General features: G+C 45.1%; 1 protein-coding gene across 4 annotated transcripts in view; it reads right to left on the bottom strand.

Moving 5' to 3' along the window:
- Positions 1–20,639, bottom strand: part of WDR7 (WD repeat domain 7) — a 1,275,554-nt gene that overhangs the window by 786,607 nt on the left and 468,308 nt on the right. For all 4 annotated transcript variants that reach the window (XM_086960437.1, XM_086960439.1, XM_086960436.1 and 1 more), the window contains one exon: positions 12,134–12,257. In XM_086960437.1, the coding sequence (XP_086816563.1) occupies positions 12,134–12,257 (124 nt within the window). The remainder of the gene's footprint in view (positions 1–12,133; positions 12,258–20,639) is intronic.

Raw genomic sequence — 20,639 nt, 5'->3', positions numbered from 1 at the left:
GGCAATCCTCTTAGGAACTGCTCTGCATTTCCATATGCACTCTGTATGTTATGCTAACGTTAAGTGATCTGAAGATACCCTTACCTCATTTCGTACTTTTATTTTCAGTTCTTTTACAATTTTGTTGCTTCATACCCACTACATTTCGTAAGAGAATAGAAATATTTTGTAATATCATCAGGGATTTTCAGCCTACCATTGTAATGCCCTCGAGGGGGTGTATTTAGAGGGCTGAAAGCTATTTAAGAAAGAAAACGTGTAAAAATCACAACTGCTAGCTGGCAATCATCACAACTACAAGTCCAACTCTTCCATCTACGAGCGATAACTTGTGCAGTGCACCTACACCACAAAACAGGCATCCAAACACCTTCTAATTTGCTCCTCTTCGTTTTCTTCCACACCCACCACACCCACCAACCCACCATACTTTCCGAGACAATCCACAAAGACACTCCACAAAGAAAGCAACCGATAGACCCAGACCGTGAGTTCCCAAATCGGAAGGCAGGAAAGCAGCATATAGACGCACACTGAAGAGCTTGATTAGAGGCAAGACGATTATTGGTAAGTAATTGCGAAGTACTCGTTTTTGCAGATAAAACCAAGCAGATTTTGATGAGAAAAGACATACAAGAGATAGGTTTACTGATAACTAAGAACATGAGGTGCTGAAACAGAACCCCCAAAGAGGACATGCCTCAATACCGTGCGAAAGGACAAGATCCCAGAGCACCTGTCATACGAGGCGTTACAACCAAAGCTAAGGAAGGGCCAGAGAAAAACCATCCACCTTAAATGACCGACTGCAGTGAGTGGTACCGAAACCCCACTTATCTGAAGGAAAAACCAACAGACTAGAAGACAGCATACTAATGGAAAAGGTAGACATTATGATTACAATTGCTTTCTTTGTGAGCCATCTATCAGTTCACTACTAAATAATTTATGCCCAAGAAATGGAAGATGTAAATGCAGATAGATACCATAAACCAAACTCAAGTGCAGAACAGTCTCCATCACCATAATGCAAGTCAATCAAAGGTTTTTTCTAGACTACTGGGCATACTGATCAATGTTCTTGAGTAATGAAGACCCAGGCAGACTCAGTCGGAAGTGTAACAAAAGTACCTAGAATGGGTTGCACTGTATGTGGTCATTAAGGCAAGAGCAATGCTTTTTCATGTTTATCTTTACTGTTTACCAGGCATCCTTTTGCAGTACTAATAGAATACCAGATTCAGCCAATTTCCCAACCACAGACATTTAACAAAATCTTTGAAAATGGTAAAATCTCCAGATCCTACCATTTTGCTAAACAAACACAATGTTGCATATCCAGAGTAAGCAGAAGCACATCGGTGGTGGGGCTATAGTACTGACAATAAAGGTAGACAGTGTCGCTCCCCTAGAACACCCCTTGACATGTAATGTACCACCCACTTCAATAGGGGGCCAAGATCCTTCAATAGCTGGAGGCACAGGTTTCCACCCCGGAGCAGAAGGAAAGCCCAGGCCTACGCCTTGAAGTGTGATGAAGGCCGTTCTCACCCAGAAGCTGTAGAACTGCCGATAGAAACACTGAATGGATCTGCTCAACACAAAGGTTAGAGACTGCAGTGGACAAACTTCAAGCAGACTGCCTCTACTCAGGAGCAGATGCAAAAAAACACTTCTTAACCCTTTCGATGCTGATGACGAGCTCAGCTCGTCATCACCCACGGGTGTCGTGTGCTGATGACGAGCTGAGCTCGTCATGGTGCCACTAAAATGGCATTTTCCATCACAGGGGGGGGAAAACGCCCAGCAGCCATGTGGTTAAACGTGCTCATTAGGATCTGCTGCCTACAGTTTCACACTTGTAACTTCTCTATCCACCTTTACTGATGCTGCACCTACAAGGCTCCACCATCTTCTACTTCATCCATCAGTTTCTAGCACTCAAAGTAGACTTTGCAATTCTGTTGAAGACTTTTAAAGCCTTATTGTACCATAATTCTTTTGCGTTTGCCATAAGATTATAGTCTAAAACATCAATTTGACAACTTACTGTAATAGCGCTTTACATCCAACTCTACAATGAAATGACTAAAGAAATACTGAGTTACTTGCAACCAAATCTATTGAGGGAGCTTTCCACAAAGTGAGCCACAAAAATCACACAGAGGCTCTTGCAGCGACCCAGTGAACATTGCAGCGGACCGTGAGAAAAATAATATATCTTGCACAAAAACTGTTCCTGCAGTGTTTGAAGAGAGCCTTTCAAATAGCACCTTTTTAACAAAGGCAGCAGAATATTGAATTATCAGAGAGGGAAAACATGGGTGGGATAGTGGGGTTGAGTTTTCTTAAACAGTAAGTAGAAACCTAGTCTTCTGATCTGTATGACATACTGGCTGAAGTTCTTTTGTCCAATCGCCTCAAAAACCAGTAGGAAGTATGAGAGGGAAACTGTGTCATTCAAAATAAGGTTAAATACTGCTCCACTGCGATTGTTCTTGAAAAATACGCTCTGTTTCAAATTTCAATTTCAATAGTTCAATTCATGGCCTGTGAGAATCCTGTAGTGCACAACCAAGTGTGTCTTCTAAGCACAATCTCCCATTTCGGTTTAGAAAATATCGTTGGGAGCCTTCAACCCATCCCACAGCCATCTGGGTTACTTTCACATGATTAGGTGGATTTTTTAGGCTAATTTGGCTTTATATCTTGTGGTCGTACCAGGCCAAGAAGCAAGCAGATTCCATCATTCCAAGAGCTAGACTAATACAAGCAAATCAGTTCACTTAAATGAATACAAACTTTTTGAGGATCTATTAAATGAACATCACAAATAAACACTGGTTTGTGTTTTAAAAGAGGATGTCTGGACTGCAACGTTTTTAGGATAATGTTGAGTAAGTAAAATGTTACTTACCCTGTAAGCATCGGTTTGTGGTATGTAGTGCTGTAGATTAACATGCTGGGAGCACTTCTGCCAAACTGCCATCTATTGTTGGGCTCGGATGTGTGCAACTTGGTTTTGTTCGAAGAAATCTTTAGTCACACGGTGTGGTGACTCCACCTATTGTAGACAATGCGCATGGGAATCAGCTCCATAGTGAGATTGTTGTTCTTTCTCACAGGGGGCGAAGATGGAGCATACAGAAACAGAAGTGAAATAAAGAATTAAAATTAACAGTATTTGCAACTGACCTCAGGCAGCCCGGGAGGAGGGTGGGCACTGGTGAGTCTACAGCACTGCATGCTACTTACAGATGCTTACAGGGTAACTAACATTTTCCTCTCATGGCATGTGTAGCTGTAGACACACCTGCTGTGAATAGGATGCAACGCAGTCCACCTAAACAAAATGGTGGCTTAGCCTAAGGTTGTTGCAGAAGATTGAAACAGTGTGCATAATACAGCCTAGCCAACTCTAGCTTGTTGTCTAGCCAGGAAATCCACACATAGTAAAAGTGTGAGGACTAGACCAATTAGCTGCCTTATAGATGTCAGCTGGTGTTATATGCCCCAAGGAAGCCATCAAAGCACCTTTTGAGAGTGAAATGGGGTCTTGGAGGGATAAGTAGGGGCCTTTCAGATTTGGCATAACATGTTAGAATACACTTGACAAGCAAACAAGCAATTCCTGCTTTGGAAATAGCCTGCTTCTTGTGTGGCTCGGAGTAGGCCACAAAAAGTTGTTGTATCTTATGAAATGGTTTTGTTCTATCCACATAATACATTAATGCCCTTTTGACATCTAAGGTATGCAAGACGTGTTCCGCTACAGGGACGGGATGTGGAAAGAAAACTGGAAACTCAATGGTTTGATTTAGATGAGATGAGATAAATAGTGGAAACCACTTTTGGGAGAAATTTGATGTTGGTTCTGATGACCACCCTATACAGAACTTGGAAAAAGGCTCCTTTAAGGGGAGAGAGCCTCTCTACGGACTCGTCTAAGGGATGTAATGGCTATAAGGAAGGCTACCTTCCAAGAATGAAACACAAGCAGGCAAGAGTAAAGCCGCTCAAAAGGAGGGCTTAAGAGCCTCGTTAGGAAGATGTTGAGGTTCCATACTAGAGCAGGGGCCATCAGGGGAGGAATAGCCATAAGGCCTAAATAACTGGTACCCTAAAGCAGGAAGTGTGCTGCCTATTTTCTAGGTAAGCAGCCACAGCAGCCGAATGTAACTGAATGGATGTGTAGGCAAGAAGTGACTGTTGAAGGTGAAGCAGGTACTAGACATTGTCTTGTACTGATGTGAGAGGATTGATATGTTTTGGAAGGTAATAGCGCACAAAATGCATCATAGCCGGCCCTGGTAGTAGGCCTGCCTGCTTTGTAAAGAATGGACATACATTTATCAGATAGTTTGAGATCATCAAACCGTATCACATCAACAGCCAGATCACAAGATTGAGCTGCTGCGTATTGAGGTGCCAGTACCCAGTGATTTCGCGTGAGAAGGTCTGGCCTGTTGGGAAGCTTCTCGTGAGGAAACAGGAAGAGTTCCAGTAGAGTGGAGTACCAAGGCTGGTACACCCTGGTTGGGGCTACCCGGATGTGGGTGAGAGACGTCTGCCTCAGCTTGCGAACTATAAATGTTAGGAACGGGAGAGGCGGAAACGCGTAGGCAAATATTCACGACCAGTTCATCCATAGTGCATTGCCCCTGGACAGTAGGTGATGTAATCTGGCAGCAAAGTTTGGGCATTTTGCATTTTTGGCTGTGGCAAACAAGCCTATGTGAGGGAACCCACCGCTGATAGTAAATGAGTAAAGTCTAAGGGTGGAGTTTCCACTCTTGGACTTGTTGATACAACCTGCTGAAAAGGTCGTCGAAGTTGTTGTCCAGACCCAGAATGTACTCTATGACCAACTGCACCTCGTGAGGACTTGCCCACTAACAGGTGTTATGTGCTAGAGCGGACAGATGGGGTGAGTGTGTGCACCCTGTTTTTGTAGGTAACACATAGCTTTGGTGCTGCCCATGCGGACTAAAACCATCTTGTTGTGAATTAATGGAAGAAATACTCTAAGAGCAAACTGAATAGTCAGCAATTCTAGGTGGTTAATATAGAGGCCCTGTTGCTGCGAGTGTCCACAAGCCCTGGATTGTGTGATCTTGGAGATGTGCGCCCCACCTGGTGAGCAAGGCTTCTGTACGGATGGTCTCTTGCGGAACTGGGTCAAGTCAAGTCAACTTTATTTATAATAATGTACTCCGAAGAGGTACTCATAAAACATTAGCCAAAATACACACTTTCAAAGTAAACAAATGTTAGAAAACAGTTACATTCGGATCTTTGGAGAACATAGAAGGCAACAAAGCAATAATCTCAAATATCATATAAGCCATAAAATAAATACAAGTTTAAACACACTTGAAAAAGTTAAGAGATCTATCACTAAATATTTCATTAGGAGGTGCATAAAGTGACTATCGTCCATCTGGGCCTAAAATATAAACAGCAACAGGCAAATAAATTATATCTCAGCCAGTTTCAGTAGCAGCGTGGAAACACAGGACACACGTGAAAAACTAAATTCAAAATTTGGAAGCAATTTCATCATGGGTTTCATTCAGCCAGGAAACCCTTAGTACAATTTAAAAAAAACACGTTAAATACTCCGTAGCAAAATATTTGATTAGGAGGTTCATAAACTAACTGTAGTAGTTCTGAGGCAGAAAATATAAACTGTAAACAGATGGGTCGAAGCCACTTTCGACGACATAATAATAACGCAGGCAGAAAAAGAAAACATGGTTTAGATTTTGGATACTATTTTGACATAAGCTATATTCAGCCGAAATACCACACCATTTAGCCAAAATTGGATTGAGCGGGCGCATTCCCTTCCTTAAAAGAATCCAAAAACGTCTCAACCCATGAGGCACATTTCAAATAACATACGGCTTTACTTTATTTACTAAAAGGGAATCTACTATGTTCCGAAAACCCATTTTTTATTAAAGGTATGCTTCCTTGTCCATATGGAAGTTTAGAGACCATGTGGCTTGTTTTAAACTGGCTTTTAATTGATTGCTGTATTCTCAGGGCAAGGGGCAGGTTAGGATCTAGCTGAAGTCTATTAACAGCATAAGAAAACTTTCTACAGATTAGCGAGTTATTTTTGAAGTCAACCAGAATTTCTTTCTATATTTAGTCCCTTAGTGAATCATCGTCGCTCTCCACTAGACAGAAAACCCAACGAACCACCCCTGCCATGGCCTGAAAAAAAGCACTTCTCAAGCCCATTTCTAACCATAAGGCAGTCATAGAGATTGCAGAGCTAACAGAGGTTACGATGCTGAGGACTCGTCCTTCCATCAGGCCCAAGAAGCCCCACTTAGAGACTTCAATCAATTACAAGCCATAAAGGAAAGAGCCAGGGACTTTGGCACAAAAACTTCTAATGGAACTGGGTCTAGATGGGCTGTCCCTGTAAACGGGTTGTTGGCATTTTACCACTTCAGAAAGCAATGTGTACCACCCCAAATCAATACTACATGCTCCGAAAGACCCTCTGCTTGAGACCACTGTGCTGCTACGCACCGTTGTAAGGGACGCTTGAACAACCTTCAATGTGGTACAATTGTAATGCAGGATGCCATCATACCTATCAAATGCATTACTGTTCTTACCATTACCTGACGATCCGGCTGAAAAAGAGGCAGCAGATTTTGGAAAGCTTTGACCCTTGTTACGCTTGGGTAAGTCTTCCCCACCCCTGAGTCTAGGGTAGCCCAGAGGAATGGTTGTACTTGGAGGGGCTGAAGATGAGATTTGGCTATTTTTAATATAAAGCCCAGCTTGTGTGAAAGGTCTACGGTTGTTTGTGTGTGCGCCAAATATTGCTGCTGTGTGGATCTCTTGATCAGTCAGTCGTCAAGGTAAAGAAATACATGGATGCCATCCCTCCTGAGGCGAGCTGCTACCATGGCTAGACCTTTGGTGATGACTCTGAGAATGGTTGTAACCCGGAAAGGCAGGACCCTGAATTGATAATTTTGTCCACTCACAACATAAATCTTCTATTAGGTGGGGAGGGGATGGAAATATGGAGGTAGGTGTATTTCAAGTCGAGAGCGGTCATGAAATCCCTTTGTTGCAACAGAGGGATGACATCCTGAAGAGTGAACATGTGGAAATGTTCTAAAAGGATGTACCTGTTGAGGGGCCGTAGGTTGAGTACAGGCCTGGGGGAGCCACCTTTCTTGGGAACGAAAAGTACAGGGAGTACACCCATCTGCCACTATGTAGTGGCAGCACTGGCTCTATTGCGCTTTGGCAAGTATTGCAAGCACCTCATCTTGTAGTAGGTGTTGGTGTTCTGTGGATAACTTGTGTCTACGTGCAAGAATGTTGGATGGTGTTTGGGTAAGTTCTAAACAATAGCCCTCATCTATGATGTCTAGAACCCACCGGTCACATAGTGGTAGGAACCCCTGTAGTCTTCCCCCGACCGGTGGTTGGATGGTCGGGGGGAAGGAAGAAAGCTTTGCTATTTTGGAGCGGGAGCTCCTCTGGGAGCCGCCTCTTTACCTCTACCATTGTCCACACTCTTGTAGAAACCCCATGAAGATATTTGCTGCTGTTGTAGGAGATAAAAGTCTCTGGAGTTGCAGCTGTCTTGGCTGTGCCATGGTACTGGGGGTGGAAAAAGTAGCCTCAGAAACTAGGTATCTGCAGTGCACTCATGGCATAAGCTGTGTCAGTATCTTTATTTATTTTCTCGGACATCTCATCTACCTGTGGGCCGAAAAGATGCTTGCTATTGAACAGTAAATTAAGAGGGTATTGCTTTACCTCTGGTTTAAAATCAGAGGCACAGAACTATGCATGTTGACTTAGGAAGACGCTTGATTTAATGCAATGTGTAGATGTGTCTGCAGCATCCACAGTGCAGCAAATACTGGCGTTGGAGGTTATCTTCCCCTCTGCTATCAATTCCTGTCCCAGTTTGCAGTATTGCTCTGGAAGATATTTTATAAGATCCACCTCAATGGGTCTCAATGGGCTCGATCATACTGAGAGAGCAAGCCAATAGACTTAGCAATGCCCCACTGAGTGGCAGATTGCACTGCAAAATGCTTGCCAGTTGCAACTATTTTTGCTCTCCCTGTTGGGGGGAGGGGGGAAGGGAAGGGGAGGGGGAGCCACCATTGAATCAGAGGGTGGTTGATCTGTAATGTAGGGGGGGTCTGAAGGAGAAGCTTTAAACTTAGCAAACTGGGCGCAATGACACTAGCTTTTGAGGGTTCCTTGAAAATTTCTCTGGCAGGTTTTAGCATGCGTTTCAACATGAGCAGGTACTTGAGGGACCTTTCTATGGAAGAGAAGGCTTCTAGAAAGTCTCCTCTTGTATAGGATGGTGTCCTTGGGAGTCCCGATAGGCTTCGCCATGTTCCAGTCTGGTTGAATATGAATTCTCTGCTGCCCAGCATCGAGGAATTCCTGAAGCCGCTGCAGGATGGGCTGGTCACTTTCCTCTGATGATGGCCTGGAAGGTGCCGAAGCAGGTCTGGGCCCAGAATTTCCAGAGGTGGATCCTGGCTCAGAAGATTTTGACTCAGAGTATGACTACAAGGGCGTCTTTGGATCCGGAGCTGAAGCAGCAGTCTAAGTCGAGGGATGAGGCTTCAAAGCGGACTATGGAGTCAAAGATATTGCAGGAATCGGGTCTGGTTCGGTAGGCCGGTGCCAACCATGACCTAGAGGCAGTGGCAGTCCGGAGCCTTCCGATGAGGCATGGGAGCTTGAGGCTGGTGCCTCTGAGGGATGGGAGATAGTGCTACTCACTTCGGTCTTTGTTAACTGGTGTTGCCCTGGCAGAGAGCCTTCAGTCTCGACATCCTACTCAAAGTCTGCATTTTTTTATGAGAACGCCCCAAGGATTGTCATGCCAGACTCATTTGGATGCTGCAGGCCTTTTCCATCCCCTTCACCGAAAATGTCTTGGGCGTCCTCTTCTCCTCGACGCTGCACCATTAAAGTCAAGGCGATGTGGCATGCTCTTCAGTTCTGACACGTCTTTTTGTTGCAGAACACAAGGCATAACACACAGGATTCTTCTCAGGGATCCAGAGACAGGCACAAGTTACAGACTTCATGCAAATCTGTCCTTGGGACTTGGCATGGTAAGTTAGCAGAATCGAAAAGGAGACCGTTTCATCACGTGGACATTCTAAGCTGCCGAAGTGATGGGAAATGTGAGGGGCAGAGATTTTATTGACTGCAACAGGAAGTCGAAGCAACACCCGATGGTGGACACAGACGAACAGTGGGATCATTTGGCATGGGATGGCATCGAACTGGAGCTCCAGTGGATATATATGAGGGTTGCCTGCTCATTGCAGGGCCATTAACAGTAATGGGGTAGTCCTGTGTCCCTCAGAACGTGGGTATTGACACTAAATCTACAGATGGTTCTGTCGGATAAATCAATTTCTTAGCATCCCATAATTAAAAGATAGTAAGAAACCCATCAAGAACAATAATCCGTGGTTTAGATGTAATGTCTTTATCTTTTTCATGTATGGCTGTCACATGAGAATTTTCATCAACACAAACAAACAAGTGACTTTCGTGAGTACGTGAAAAAAAGTGACAAGGTGATGTCCTGAGTGCAATATATACAACAGGGATGAATTACAAACATGTATTGTATCAATCAAAAAGCGTTTGTCCTTTTACAATTTATTTCTCAAGCTTTCCCACGTGGCCTAGTGCTATTCTTATTCCTGGCTTTTGGCGTGAGGAAGCTGTAGGACATGAACTAGATACAAAGCGTTGACGTTTCGACCCAAGGTGTGTGCTATTTGAGCCAGCGTCATAGAGGGTCTTCTTCAAGACAATCAAATGGAAGTGGACAGCCAAAAGTGAATATCGTTTTGTTATCCCCACAGTGATTCTGGTAAGGAGATGGCACAACGCAGCAATTTTGCAGTAATACCTTTGACTGGGAGATAAGTGCTCAATATTGAGTAAGTTCCACAATATATACTTAACAACCTATCCAAAATACTCTATTATTTTTGTCAGTCTGAGCACCATGTGTTCCACCGAAATAATTGCAATGTCTATGACCTAAGTGGAATTTCACACAACTGAAGCAATGTAGGAAAACCTGAGATGTGTTAAAAAAACAGCCTTTTGTAAATCCACATACACGCTGGCATGGCTCATCAGAGGTGCTCATCCCCACATCCACTTCTTGGCCTGGGCATTATTGGCTGCTACTTGCACCCCTTGCTCAGGGCACTGCCACTGAGGATGCCATGCGTTGTGTGAAAAGAGACATGCTGCCAAGGACTCTGGCTATCAAATGCACTGCCCAGTTTTTACCCCGCAGCACAGTCAATGGTGTCCCAATACAGACACTCCAAAAGCTGGAAGTATATGCCCCACCTGAGTGGCAGGCAACAGAGGATTCAAGGATTACTGCACGATTTGGGATCTACAAAGCAGTTGAAGATCTACTAAGGAGTCATGGATCCTTGGATTTAAGGACCCACCAGTCTATAAAGGCTATACCAAGGGTATGACCAGGTTACTTTTTTAGGTCTCGCCTACTACTACAGAACATAATCTTCACAAAGGTTATTTACAAAAGTTTAAGCTATTGCCAATATAAATTACAATAGCTTTTATTTAAGTATTAATTATTAAAAAAATGTAAAGCCATTAACGTCACGTAAATACAACACATTGCATTACAAATGCTATATGTGTCACATTTGTGAAAGATAAAACTATTGACATTAAAAATATCAAAGCTATTAATTTCGCTATTTTCAAAACCAACACATAAATAAAAAAATTGTCATCTACAATACCAATAGATCAAACTTTCCTAATGCGAGACTAATTGCATTGCAAATGCTTGTTTCTGCCTGTCGATGAAAGGATGCCTCTGCTTGGGCACAGCTCTTCTTCAACTGTGTTTCTGGTTCTACAGTCAAGAATACATTCAACTACCTGGAATCAAGCTACATCTGACTGAAGAGATCCAAACAGGGCTTAACCCGCATTGGGTTGCTTGTGCTCTGGTCCAGAGAGTATCTGACTTAGTAGTATGGACTGAACTGTTCATATTACAGCACAGTCAAGACTGATTTGCATATATCTAAATCTGAGGCGGCATGATTGGCAAAAGAATGATAGGTTGGAATGCTAATCGGAGCGATCATTGCCAGTGGTTAGACTTAGTGCAAGCATCCTCCCATTACTTTTTGTGTGTTTGGTTAACATGAATACAGAACAGAGGACATGGAAGTCATGGCTATATTCATTTTCATGTAATTCATTTAAAAAAAGGACATTGGTGGAGTAATAGTAAAGTTAGAGAAATCTACAGGGATACATTTTCAGGAGTGAAAACATATCAGAAAACAGTTTACCTTTAACTTTAGGAACAGTTTCAATCTACTTGAAACTATTCACAATGATTACTACAGGCTTATACCTATACCAGATATAGCTCTGAAGATATTCCACCTTTTGAGCCATATCTTGGAGCCTATGTTACAACTAATATATGCCAGTGGAGCTTTATCGGATTAGGATTTTAGGAGGACAGACTATTTTGGGCTCATATTTTAACACATATATGTATTTTAATGTAGCCAAGTCTATCTGAAGTTGTATTTGACCAAGCAGGAGAAGTAAAGTAGTACTAGCATCTCTAATCAACGATAATAGACAATAATAAAACTATATGCAAAAGCTCCACAGGTAAACTGCAAAATAAATGTTTGATTGAACATATATATTCAACACTGCAAATCTCCATGCAGCTCCAGTACATTGTTTATCCTAAAATATTACCTTGATATACAATCAGTCCAGCCTCTCTATATTCTATTTGTTGTGCCCAACCTTTTACCCAGCCTTCTGAAGCCTAAAGATCTTGGAAAGATAAGACAACGTAGAACATTCATTAAATTGAGTGATGGTTTTGATTTTCATATTTGACTCAAACATTTTGCAGGACTTCTAAGCAAGACTGGCTGTGGACCCACTCGACTTTCACCTTGTCAAGCTCTTTATCTCTGAGAATAAATGTTAACTGATTTTTGTGCCCTTTGCAAAATGGAAGATACATTTCAGAAAACAGATAAAAAAGAAAAAATGTACTTACGAGACATATTACTGTCAACATACTGAGGTAAGTATGGAGCCCAGGAATCTATTGTTTCTTTACGCCCTGTCTGGCCAATCCTCCGCAGTTCTGCGAGTAATAAAGCTTGAGCTGCTTCTCTGACCTGCAATACCAGAATACAATGTCAAATTAGGAAATTTCATGTGTTTTTTTTTTAGTGTTAAATGTCCATTTCCATTATAACATAGGCTTAATTACTCGACAATGGCAATCTGTTAGAATGTAATGACATTAAAATAAAGCTGCAAACATCAACATGTTAATTGCTTGACTTTATTAATCTAATTTTTTTCAACTGTTAATTTGTCTGTTTAAATCAATTTAAATAGCATTTCAACAAGATCATTATTCCATAAATCAAGTATATGGAGACTGTGCAGTTGATTTATATTTGCAGTGTTCAAACAACATCCCTACCTATGTTGTAGGTGTGTATAGCTTCTGCTAGAAGCTATGCAAAAGTCATGGAACATTAGGTGTTAACACAGATTGACGACTTCCTTTTTGTTTGAAATCTGTTTATTGGCATTTTATAAACAAACAGAAAAATGGAGTGATGAAGACCAAAGCTGTCAAAAGCGTATGCATCCGTTCATAGCAGTGGTTCAACATTATACAATAGTGCAATAAATCTGGAGGGCATTAAAACCAACATGCATTATCTCAAGTGTACAATACAGACCCCATCAGTGCTGGGTATTTAAGGAATTTTGGCAGCTAAAGGCAGCGCGGAAGACGAAGGGAGAAATTCCCTTTTCTGAGTGGAAGGGAAGATAGGAGCAGAACAAACCTAAACAGAGGAAAGATCGTCTTGAAATATATATATATATATAACTATGCCTTGCCAGAGAGGTTTGTGTGCTCAGCGTAGGGAGTTGGGAGGGTTCAGGATGTGATTGGATTGGTATGAGTCGGGTGGGGGGCATGGGTATCTTACACGCCAATGAACACGTCTTCGATTGGGGCACTTAATCAAACAAACTGAGGGCTTTGAATCTAGGAGGAGTGAAGCACAAGTGTTCCCAGCAGGTGAAATAGGCTATCAAACGGCCGACACGTGGGTCCATTTATTGTCAGAATGGGACACCCTATGGCACAGCAGTTCCATGGTCATTACATGCCAGAGGTGTTGGAACCACGGAGCAATCACCTGGGCCAAGGCGTTATTCCAGCTGTCTGGCCACCCCTAGCATGTGAGCTATGAGCCATCAATCGGCGTGTGTCATGGCTTGTAGTGTCAGTGGGTGGATGCCCAGGATCACTATATTGAAGAAGTCATGTGGAGGAATTCACCAGTCGCTGAATTACACCTCCAGCATAGCAGAGAAACTGTTGGCTAGATAGTGTGCAAGCGGGCTGGGATATAGTACCACTGCGTCATCAATTTATATGGGGTTTCGCAATCAGATATACTCCTATTCACTTTTGGAATATCCTACAAAGCTGGTCCCACTACTTTGGAAAAATACTCTCAGTAGTATCTGCAGGCCACTGGGTTTGGTAGGGATGTGTCTTGGGCTTGGAAAAGTGTTGGAGTACTTTGTAGGTGAGAGAGATCAAGGCCCTCGTTGCGCTGAAGGACCAAACCATGGTCTCAAAGGGCCTGAGAGTTAGCGTTTCCCCCCTGGGCATTGGCAGGGAGGTCCACCAAATGTCTCAGATGATAGTATTGCAGTTGAGCTGACTCCAGGATCCTTAAGTCGTGCTTGGAGGTTTTTATCCAGTCACCTTCAAATAAGTCTCGGAGGGTGCCATATTCTCATCCCTTCAGTCTGCAAAGGAGTGGGCCTGTAATGAAGGGATGAACTCTGGGATGCGAGCTAGAGGAGTATTGGGAGAGGAGAAGGTGGTAAGATGTCTCTTGAGAGCAATTTTGCCCCAGATATCGAGTACCATTGTGGTGGGGATGGCTATGTAGGCGCTTCGGGTTTGAGCGTGTTTAGGAGACATGCCAAGTTCCAAAGAGGTCTACGAACCATGTGGAACCAGTGCTTCTCGCTCTCTCTAATCACCCGCTCCGAGATAAAATGGAGGTGGGCTGCTCAGTAATATTCGAGGAGACTGGGCCATGCCAGGCCTCCCCAGTTCCAAGGCATCATCAGGATGGAATTGGAAAGCCTCAGGCGTTTTCCCCCCAAATGAAGTGGCTGATGTCCCATTGCAGGTTAAGGATAGCATTGTGGGGGATAGGGTTGGGAACTGTCTGGAATAAGTAGAGTATTTTTGGCAAGATGGATATTTTGACTGCATTGAGTCGGCTCAGCAAGGAGACCTGTAGCGGGTTCCATCGACGACTGTCTTCCAGGTTTGAGCGCTGATACTCTGGCCAATTGGCACTCTCCCACGATGCGAGGTTCGGGGTAAGGTTTAGTCCCATATATTTTAGGGATTTGGGAACTCATAGGAAAAGGGTGAGGGCCATCACATGAGGTTGGTTGGCTTTAGGGATTGTCAAGTTGGAGTTCTGCGATTTAGTCATATTGACTTTGAAGTCAGAGACTTCGTCACATGCAGTTAGCACGGAAACCAGAGCGGGGAAGAGAACAGCCGGAGCAGAATAGAGTCAGCAAGAGATCACCTGCGAAAAGGGCTACCATGGGCTCATCCCAACCTGGCGAACACAAATCACGAGAGGTTCCACTGCCAGTACAAAGAGTAAAGTCGATAACAGGCTGCCCTGTCTAGTATCCCATGCCAGGTAGATCTTGAGACGGAGTGTCCATTGACACGGATAGTAGCAGTAGGCTTGGTGTAGGCCGCCAGGATTTTGGAGATCAAGCCTGGGCTCAGTCCATTCTTAACAAGGGTCGTTGTTAGAAAGCTCCAGTCAACTTAGTTGAAAGCCTTCTCAGCATCAAGTGAGAAAAGGCAGGTGAGGATGTTGTGCTGATGGGCTTTTTCTACCAAATGTGCAAGGCGGCGGATAATATCTACTCCCTTTTGGTGCTGGATAAACCCCACATAGGGCTTCAGTCGATTGGCAAGTGTCTTGGTATAGATCTTGGCGTACAAGTTCAAAAGAGCGATCAGTGGTAAGAAGTACACAGACTTGGATCCTTACCAGGTTTGGATATGAGTACAAACTCTGCTCCTGCCATAGTGGGCTTGTGTCTGCCATGAAAGAGGTGAAGGAAGCCAACAAGTGCTCCTGGCGTCGAGGGAGGAATTTATAGTAAAACAATACCTGGAAGCCATCAGGGTCAGTGTTTTTTCCCACTAGGTGGTCCCTAAGAGCACACAGAAGCTCAGCCGAGGTGATGGGAGTATTCAGGAGTTTCGAGTGCAGTGGATCTAGGGGCTACCAAGGGCAATAGTTAAGGTACATATCAATGCTCTCCAGCAGGGTATTATTCCCAATTTAGAGAGCTTCATAGAAGCTATGGAATGCCTGTTGTTTTACAGTCTCCTTAATAGCCCCTGTCCCGTCCTCCAACCTGATTTTAGAATTGTGTGTTCGTGCAGTTTGTTTGGGGCAGTCTGCTGGCAAGGAGGGATCCCACCTTGTCACCCCCTCGTAGTTCTTCTGCTTTAGAGCCAGCAACATTCGATCCTCCTTATTTGCTTGGAGAGCATGCAATTGACACCTAAGCATGGCTACTTGCCATTTGGTGCGTCTAGATGAGCAAAAGTGGTTAAGGTGTTCCAAGGCCTTAATGTCTGCCATGAGACAGGATTTAACCAGTCGGGCTTCCCGTGTACATGCAATGGCGATAGAGGAGATAGTCCCTCGTATTGAGGCCTTGAAGTCCTCCCTCAGGATATGACCTGAAATTTCCGCAAAGCTGTTGGTTTCAAAATACGCAATGATTTCTCTTTGGATGTGAGCGACATCAACAGAATCCCTAAATAAAAGAGTTGGAAGCCGCCAGCGGTGACATGTGGGCGCAGCAGGGCCTGGATTGGCTCGAGTAATTTCTAGGTGTGCATGGTCGGTGATGGAAACATCTGAGAGGCAAGCAGAGTCCAGGCTTCGCAGCCATGTGGGGGAAAGAAAGTGGTCATCAATGCGAGAGTAGGAAGAGAGGAGATGGGAGTAAAAGGAGTAATCATGAACCCCAGGGTGACAGTATCTCCAGGGGGAAACATCCATTACATTGCGGTGATTACACTGTAATGCAGCCGTTACAACGCAAGTCGTTACGTCCACTTGCGCTGGATGGCGTTATGACCTAAGGAATAGCAAGGTTTACTATTCCAGCGCCTTCCCTACTGTACGTAGACTGGTGTAGAAATAGTAAATCTTACGATTCCGAAGTCCAGCGCAAGTTGTTTTAACAACTTGAGTTGTAAAGACTGCGATGTAACATACCGTGATAATTTTGATTGCGATGTTACATCACATATTCATTTCAAGGTGTCCACCAGCTCCAAGTCCGTAACAACGCTTTTGAGGGTGGTGTAAAATGCCCTGGCACTGTGGACTAGCTCAGGGTCCCACACAAGATTCAAGTTGCCCCCAGCACCTTGTCCCCCCGACCTGTGTCGCATGATCCAGCAGGCTGATTCGGAGATGTTCATCCTGGGCTTGGTTAGGGGCATAGATATTGGTTAGGGTAAGAAATCGGGACGTCGCGTTGTACAGTGAGTTTTAGGAAACAGCCATTTTCGTCCCTCACGACTTTCCGTGTCTCGGAGCAGAAGGATGCCTTGCATAAGATAGCTACTCCAGGAGTTTTTGTCGTGGCGTGTGCCCAATAGCTGACGGGGTATTTTGGACTGGACAAGCGGGGAGCGTCCTGGAAGAGTAAATGGGTTTCCTGGAAAAAATAATGTTGGGGTCTTACATAAGGAGGTAGCCCCATATCTGGTGCTGTTTGTTAGGAGCGTTAAACCCCTGTGTATTAAGGGATACGATTTTAATCTGTGGGTTGGCTGCCATGGGAAGAAGAAAGTGTGTGTGCCTTCAGTGTGCGTGAACGTGCGAAGGGTATGTTGCAGAGGGGGACATACACCATCCCATTGAGTCAAGGGGTCGAGCGTTACTGTGAGTTGCTCCCTAAGAAGAGTAGACAAGAGAAATTATTGTGGCTCCAGGAAGAGGGGATCAAGAGGCCAGATCTCGCTGGCCCATCTGTGACATGGGTATACGTGAAGGGGTAAAGGCAGAGTCATAGTAGGACAAGACTTCCCAGTGTTCTGGACGACAAAAGAAGAAAAACGAATCTAGAGAAAAACACAATTTTAGCCATCAGGGCCGAAAAACTCTATTTAATCCTGGAATTAACCTGCAGGGGGGTCATTAAAGAGATGTCACTCCCCAATGGATTGAATAGAGGGGGGGCCATGTCGAAGTTCAAAGACTTTCAGCTCTTCTGCTAGCTGTGGCCGGGGACAAAAAACAGCCCAATAGGGCCTCCAGCTGTCCATGGTGGCCAGAGGTCAGTATCGCCTGGGGAAGTGCTGAAAGTTTAGTCGGCTCCAGAGGGTTCCAGCCCAATCCCGGGTGTGCCCAGCATGGATCATGAGATTGGCTATCTACTCCATGACCCCACCAGGGCCTATCAGGCCCTGGGGGACATTACCATCCGGCCAGCGTTGATTGAGAAATGACAAGATGCCTGTATTAGATAAAGCAAGAGGTTGAGGGGTTGTGAGAAGGGCCTCCTTCCAGATTCCGAATGTGCTGGAAGATATCCTGCTTGGCCTCTTGGAAAGCCATGTGTCTTTTGTGTTTGGTGAGGTAAGAGGGCTGCAACGAGCCCACCTTGGCTTCATAGGTGGCTGGATTGGGGGGCAAGGGAGGTGCAGATTATCTCCCTCCGAATCCAGTGACAAGCCTATTGATATTGAATGTTGAGATCTCTTAGTTTATCCGTGATGGACTTAAAGTCTCTGCGTCTTCACAGGGTGATGTGCGCGATGTCCTGGAAAAGTTGGTATGGCCACAGAAGTCAATATCTGCTTTCTTCCTCAAGGCCGGGACGATAGCCTCTTTTTCAGTAAAGAAGTGGACCATTGAAACAATGTCGGGAGCAACATTTGGGCAGCCTGGGGTGGAGGGGAAGCATCATCATCTCTCCTGATGGCGTGTAGAAGGTTGGCGGTGAAGGTCATTATGTCTGTGTCATCTGCTCCCCGCGGGAGGCCCCGGATTCCAATGTTGTTCCTCCTGCTCTTGTTGGTGTGTTCCAGGTCGTCCATGCACCCTCCAATTTCTGTGATTTCCTACTTGAGTTTGTGGGTACAGGTCTTAACCTCTGAGAGCCTATTTCAGCTCGGCTCTCTTGCAAGAAATTATCCATATGAGGCTATGCAATAGGTGCAGAAGGGCCGTCACCAGAACCAGTTCCCAGGGAGGGGGCACTAGAGGTGCCATTTTGGTTGCAGCTAATTTCTGCCACATCGAAGTGACCGGATTGTCCTTGCTTTGGCTGCAAGAGACGTCTTTTGCTGATCTACCTCATGTCATGGCAGGGAGAGGAGTAGCTTTCCGGTGGGCGCCTGAACTCAAGGGCCCAAAGGCTGTGGAGAGGTTTTGGGCAGCACAGAGGACTCATGCAATGCAGAGGACATGAGGCTAAGGTTTTCAGCTTGTCACCCCAACAAGGGAGCCCCAACCAAATATCTTCCAGCCACCTGGCAGCAGGTGTTCCACAGTCCTCAAAATGCACCAGGGTGCTTCGATCAAACAAGGGGGACCAGTAAATGGGCTGTCCATTGGGAGTCACAGGAAGGAAGCAGCACAGACAGGGGGAGTGGGGTTCAAATAGGGAAGGCAGCGCCGTTAGTGGCCCCAGCAGGGGGGGGGCAGATATCCAGAGATCAATCCAGCCTTTGCAGATTTCCCCAGGGAGATGACACTAACAGCAGGGGTAGACAGACTAAGAGTAGGAGGTCCGAGCTAGAGTCAAGCAACAGTTCACCAGCTAATAGGACTTCAGTGAGCGTGAGCACTGCAGTCGTGCAAGGGAGGTGCCCAGGGCACAAAGAGGCAGCACACCAGGTTGTGGGGCACTGCCTGGAAGTCAATAAGAAGACATGGGGGACACAGCTTGAGCACCGTCAACAGGTCTATCTGAGTGGAGTGGCGAGATGCACTCACAGTTCAGGTGATCCATGCTTGTGGCAAGCCTCTGCGTTGTCCTCTGGTTAGGGCCGAGTTGAGAGGGGCGAGGGCTCACAGGATGTCAATGTTCCATTCTCTGCAGGAGTGCAACTTTTCCCCGCTACACACCCGCGCTATCAGGCGTTGCAACCCCTGGGCCCCCTGCATAAAAGCGCAGCACTGCTCCAGCACCTACACGCCACAGTGTAACACGAGCAGGGACGGCAGCCAGCTCGCATCAGGCTAGTCACGCTGTGCTCCACCTACACCAAGGAGAGACATACCAGCCGGGGGAAGAGAAGTCAGTGGAGTAGGTGGGCCGCCCCACAAGATGTGGTTCAAAGGCTGCCCGGATTTGACCCTGCACTGGCTATCCAGGCTCTGAGTGGCTCACAGCTCAAGGCCTCAAGATGGCAGGCGAAGTGTTGCGGGCGCCGGCCGAGCGCCCCCAAAGTCGCATGGAGACGCTGTAGCTTGGCTGAGTCCTTAAGTGGCAGGCAGTGCCAATGGGCAAAGGATCCTCAGTCGATCTCCGCACTTCACTGCAGTGATCCCGCACCTCCTGTCAGGATGTTGGGAGGCGTGGGTGCAAAGTCTTAAAATGGAGGGCCGCGATCGTGATGTTCCAGCCGAGAGATATGGAGGCCGTCCTGATGCCGGGCCAACGGTCTCGCTCTCCGTGTGCCTATGGTTGTTGAGGTGTAGAGGCATCCGGTGAAGTCTTGCGGTCTCATCCCGGTCCTGAAAACATGTCTAAGCGGCTAACGGGATGCCGCAGACACAGAGACGCATCTCACTCAATCGCTAGTGAAGCCACTCCACCACAGTTTGACTTCTAAAATAATTCATACATTTTTGACAAAGAAGCCTGCATCTGAGATGATTAAAGTAACTTGTGATTAAGGAGTATAAAATTAAAGAAACAACGAAAATGCACTTTATGGTGCATTCTAGACATGTAGATAATAGGCATAGTTTTCATTCTCTCGTGTTTCCTAAATGTTTAAAATCATAGATAAATTTGCAGCTTTTTCTTTTCCTAAACATGCCCTCTGGTTTGGGATCACTTTGTCTCTATTCACTGCAGGCTGGAAGCAGACTATAGAGGTTATGCTGTATGTCTGGATTAAGCATCTGCTACATAATCCACGTGAAATACATTAAGAGTCTATAAGGCTTGTTAGGCTATCTGTGTCGAACATTGCATCCTATTCCTGATAAAAGTGAAGCTGTTATTTTGAAAAACAACTGTGAAAACAGTACTTTGATTGGTGGCCAGACACTATGACAATCAGTCGTAATCCTTTGTCAGTTATGGAAAAAAAGGTTAAAACTTGAGGCTTACCTGACTTGGAACCTCAGGGTAATGAGGAAACTTGGCAAAGAGCCAGTGTACACTGTTCACATGATTTAGAGAAAAAATCCAAATGTAAGCGAAGT

The sequence above is a fragment of the Lissotriton vulgaris genome, chromosome 3_1 (genome assembly GCF_964263255.1).
Source record: "Lissotriton vulgaris chromosome 3_1, aLisVul1.2, whole genome shotgun sequence".
In the NCBI taxonomy this organism is placed as follows: domain Eukaryota; kingdom Metazoa; phylum Chordata; class Amphibia; order Caudata; family Salamandridae; genus Lissotriton; species Lissotriton vulgaris.
This window is presented reverse-complemented; position numbering and strand designations above follow the sequence as displayed.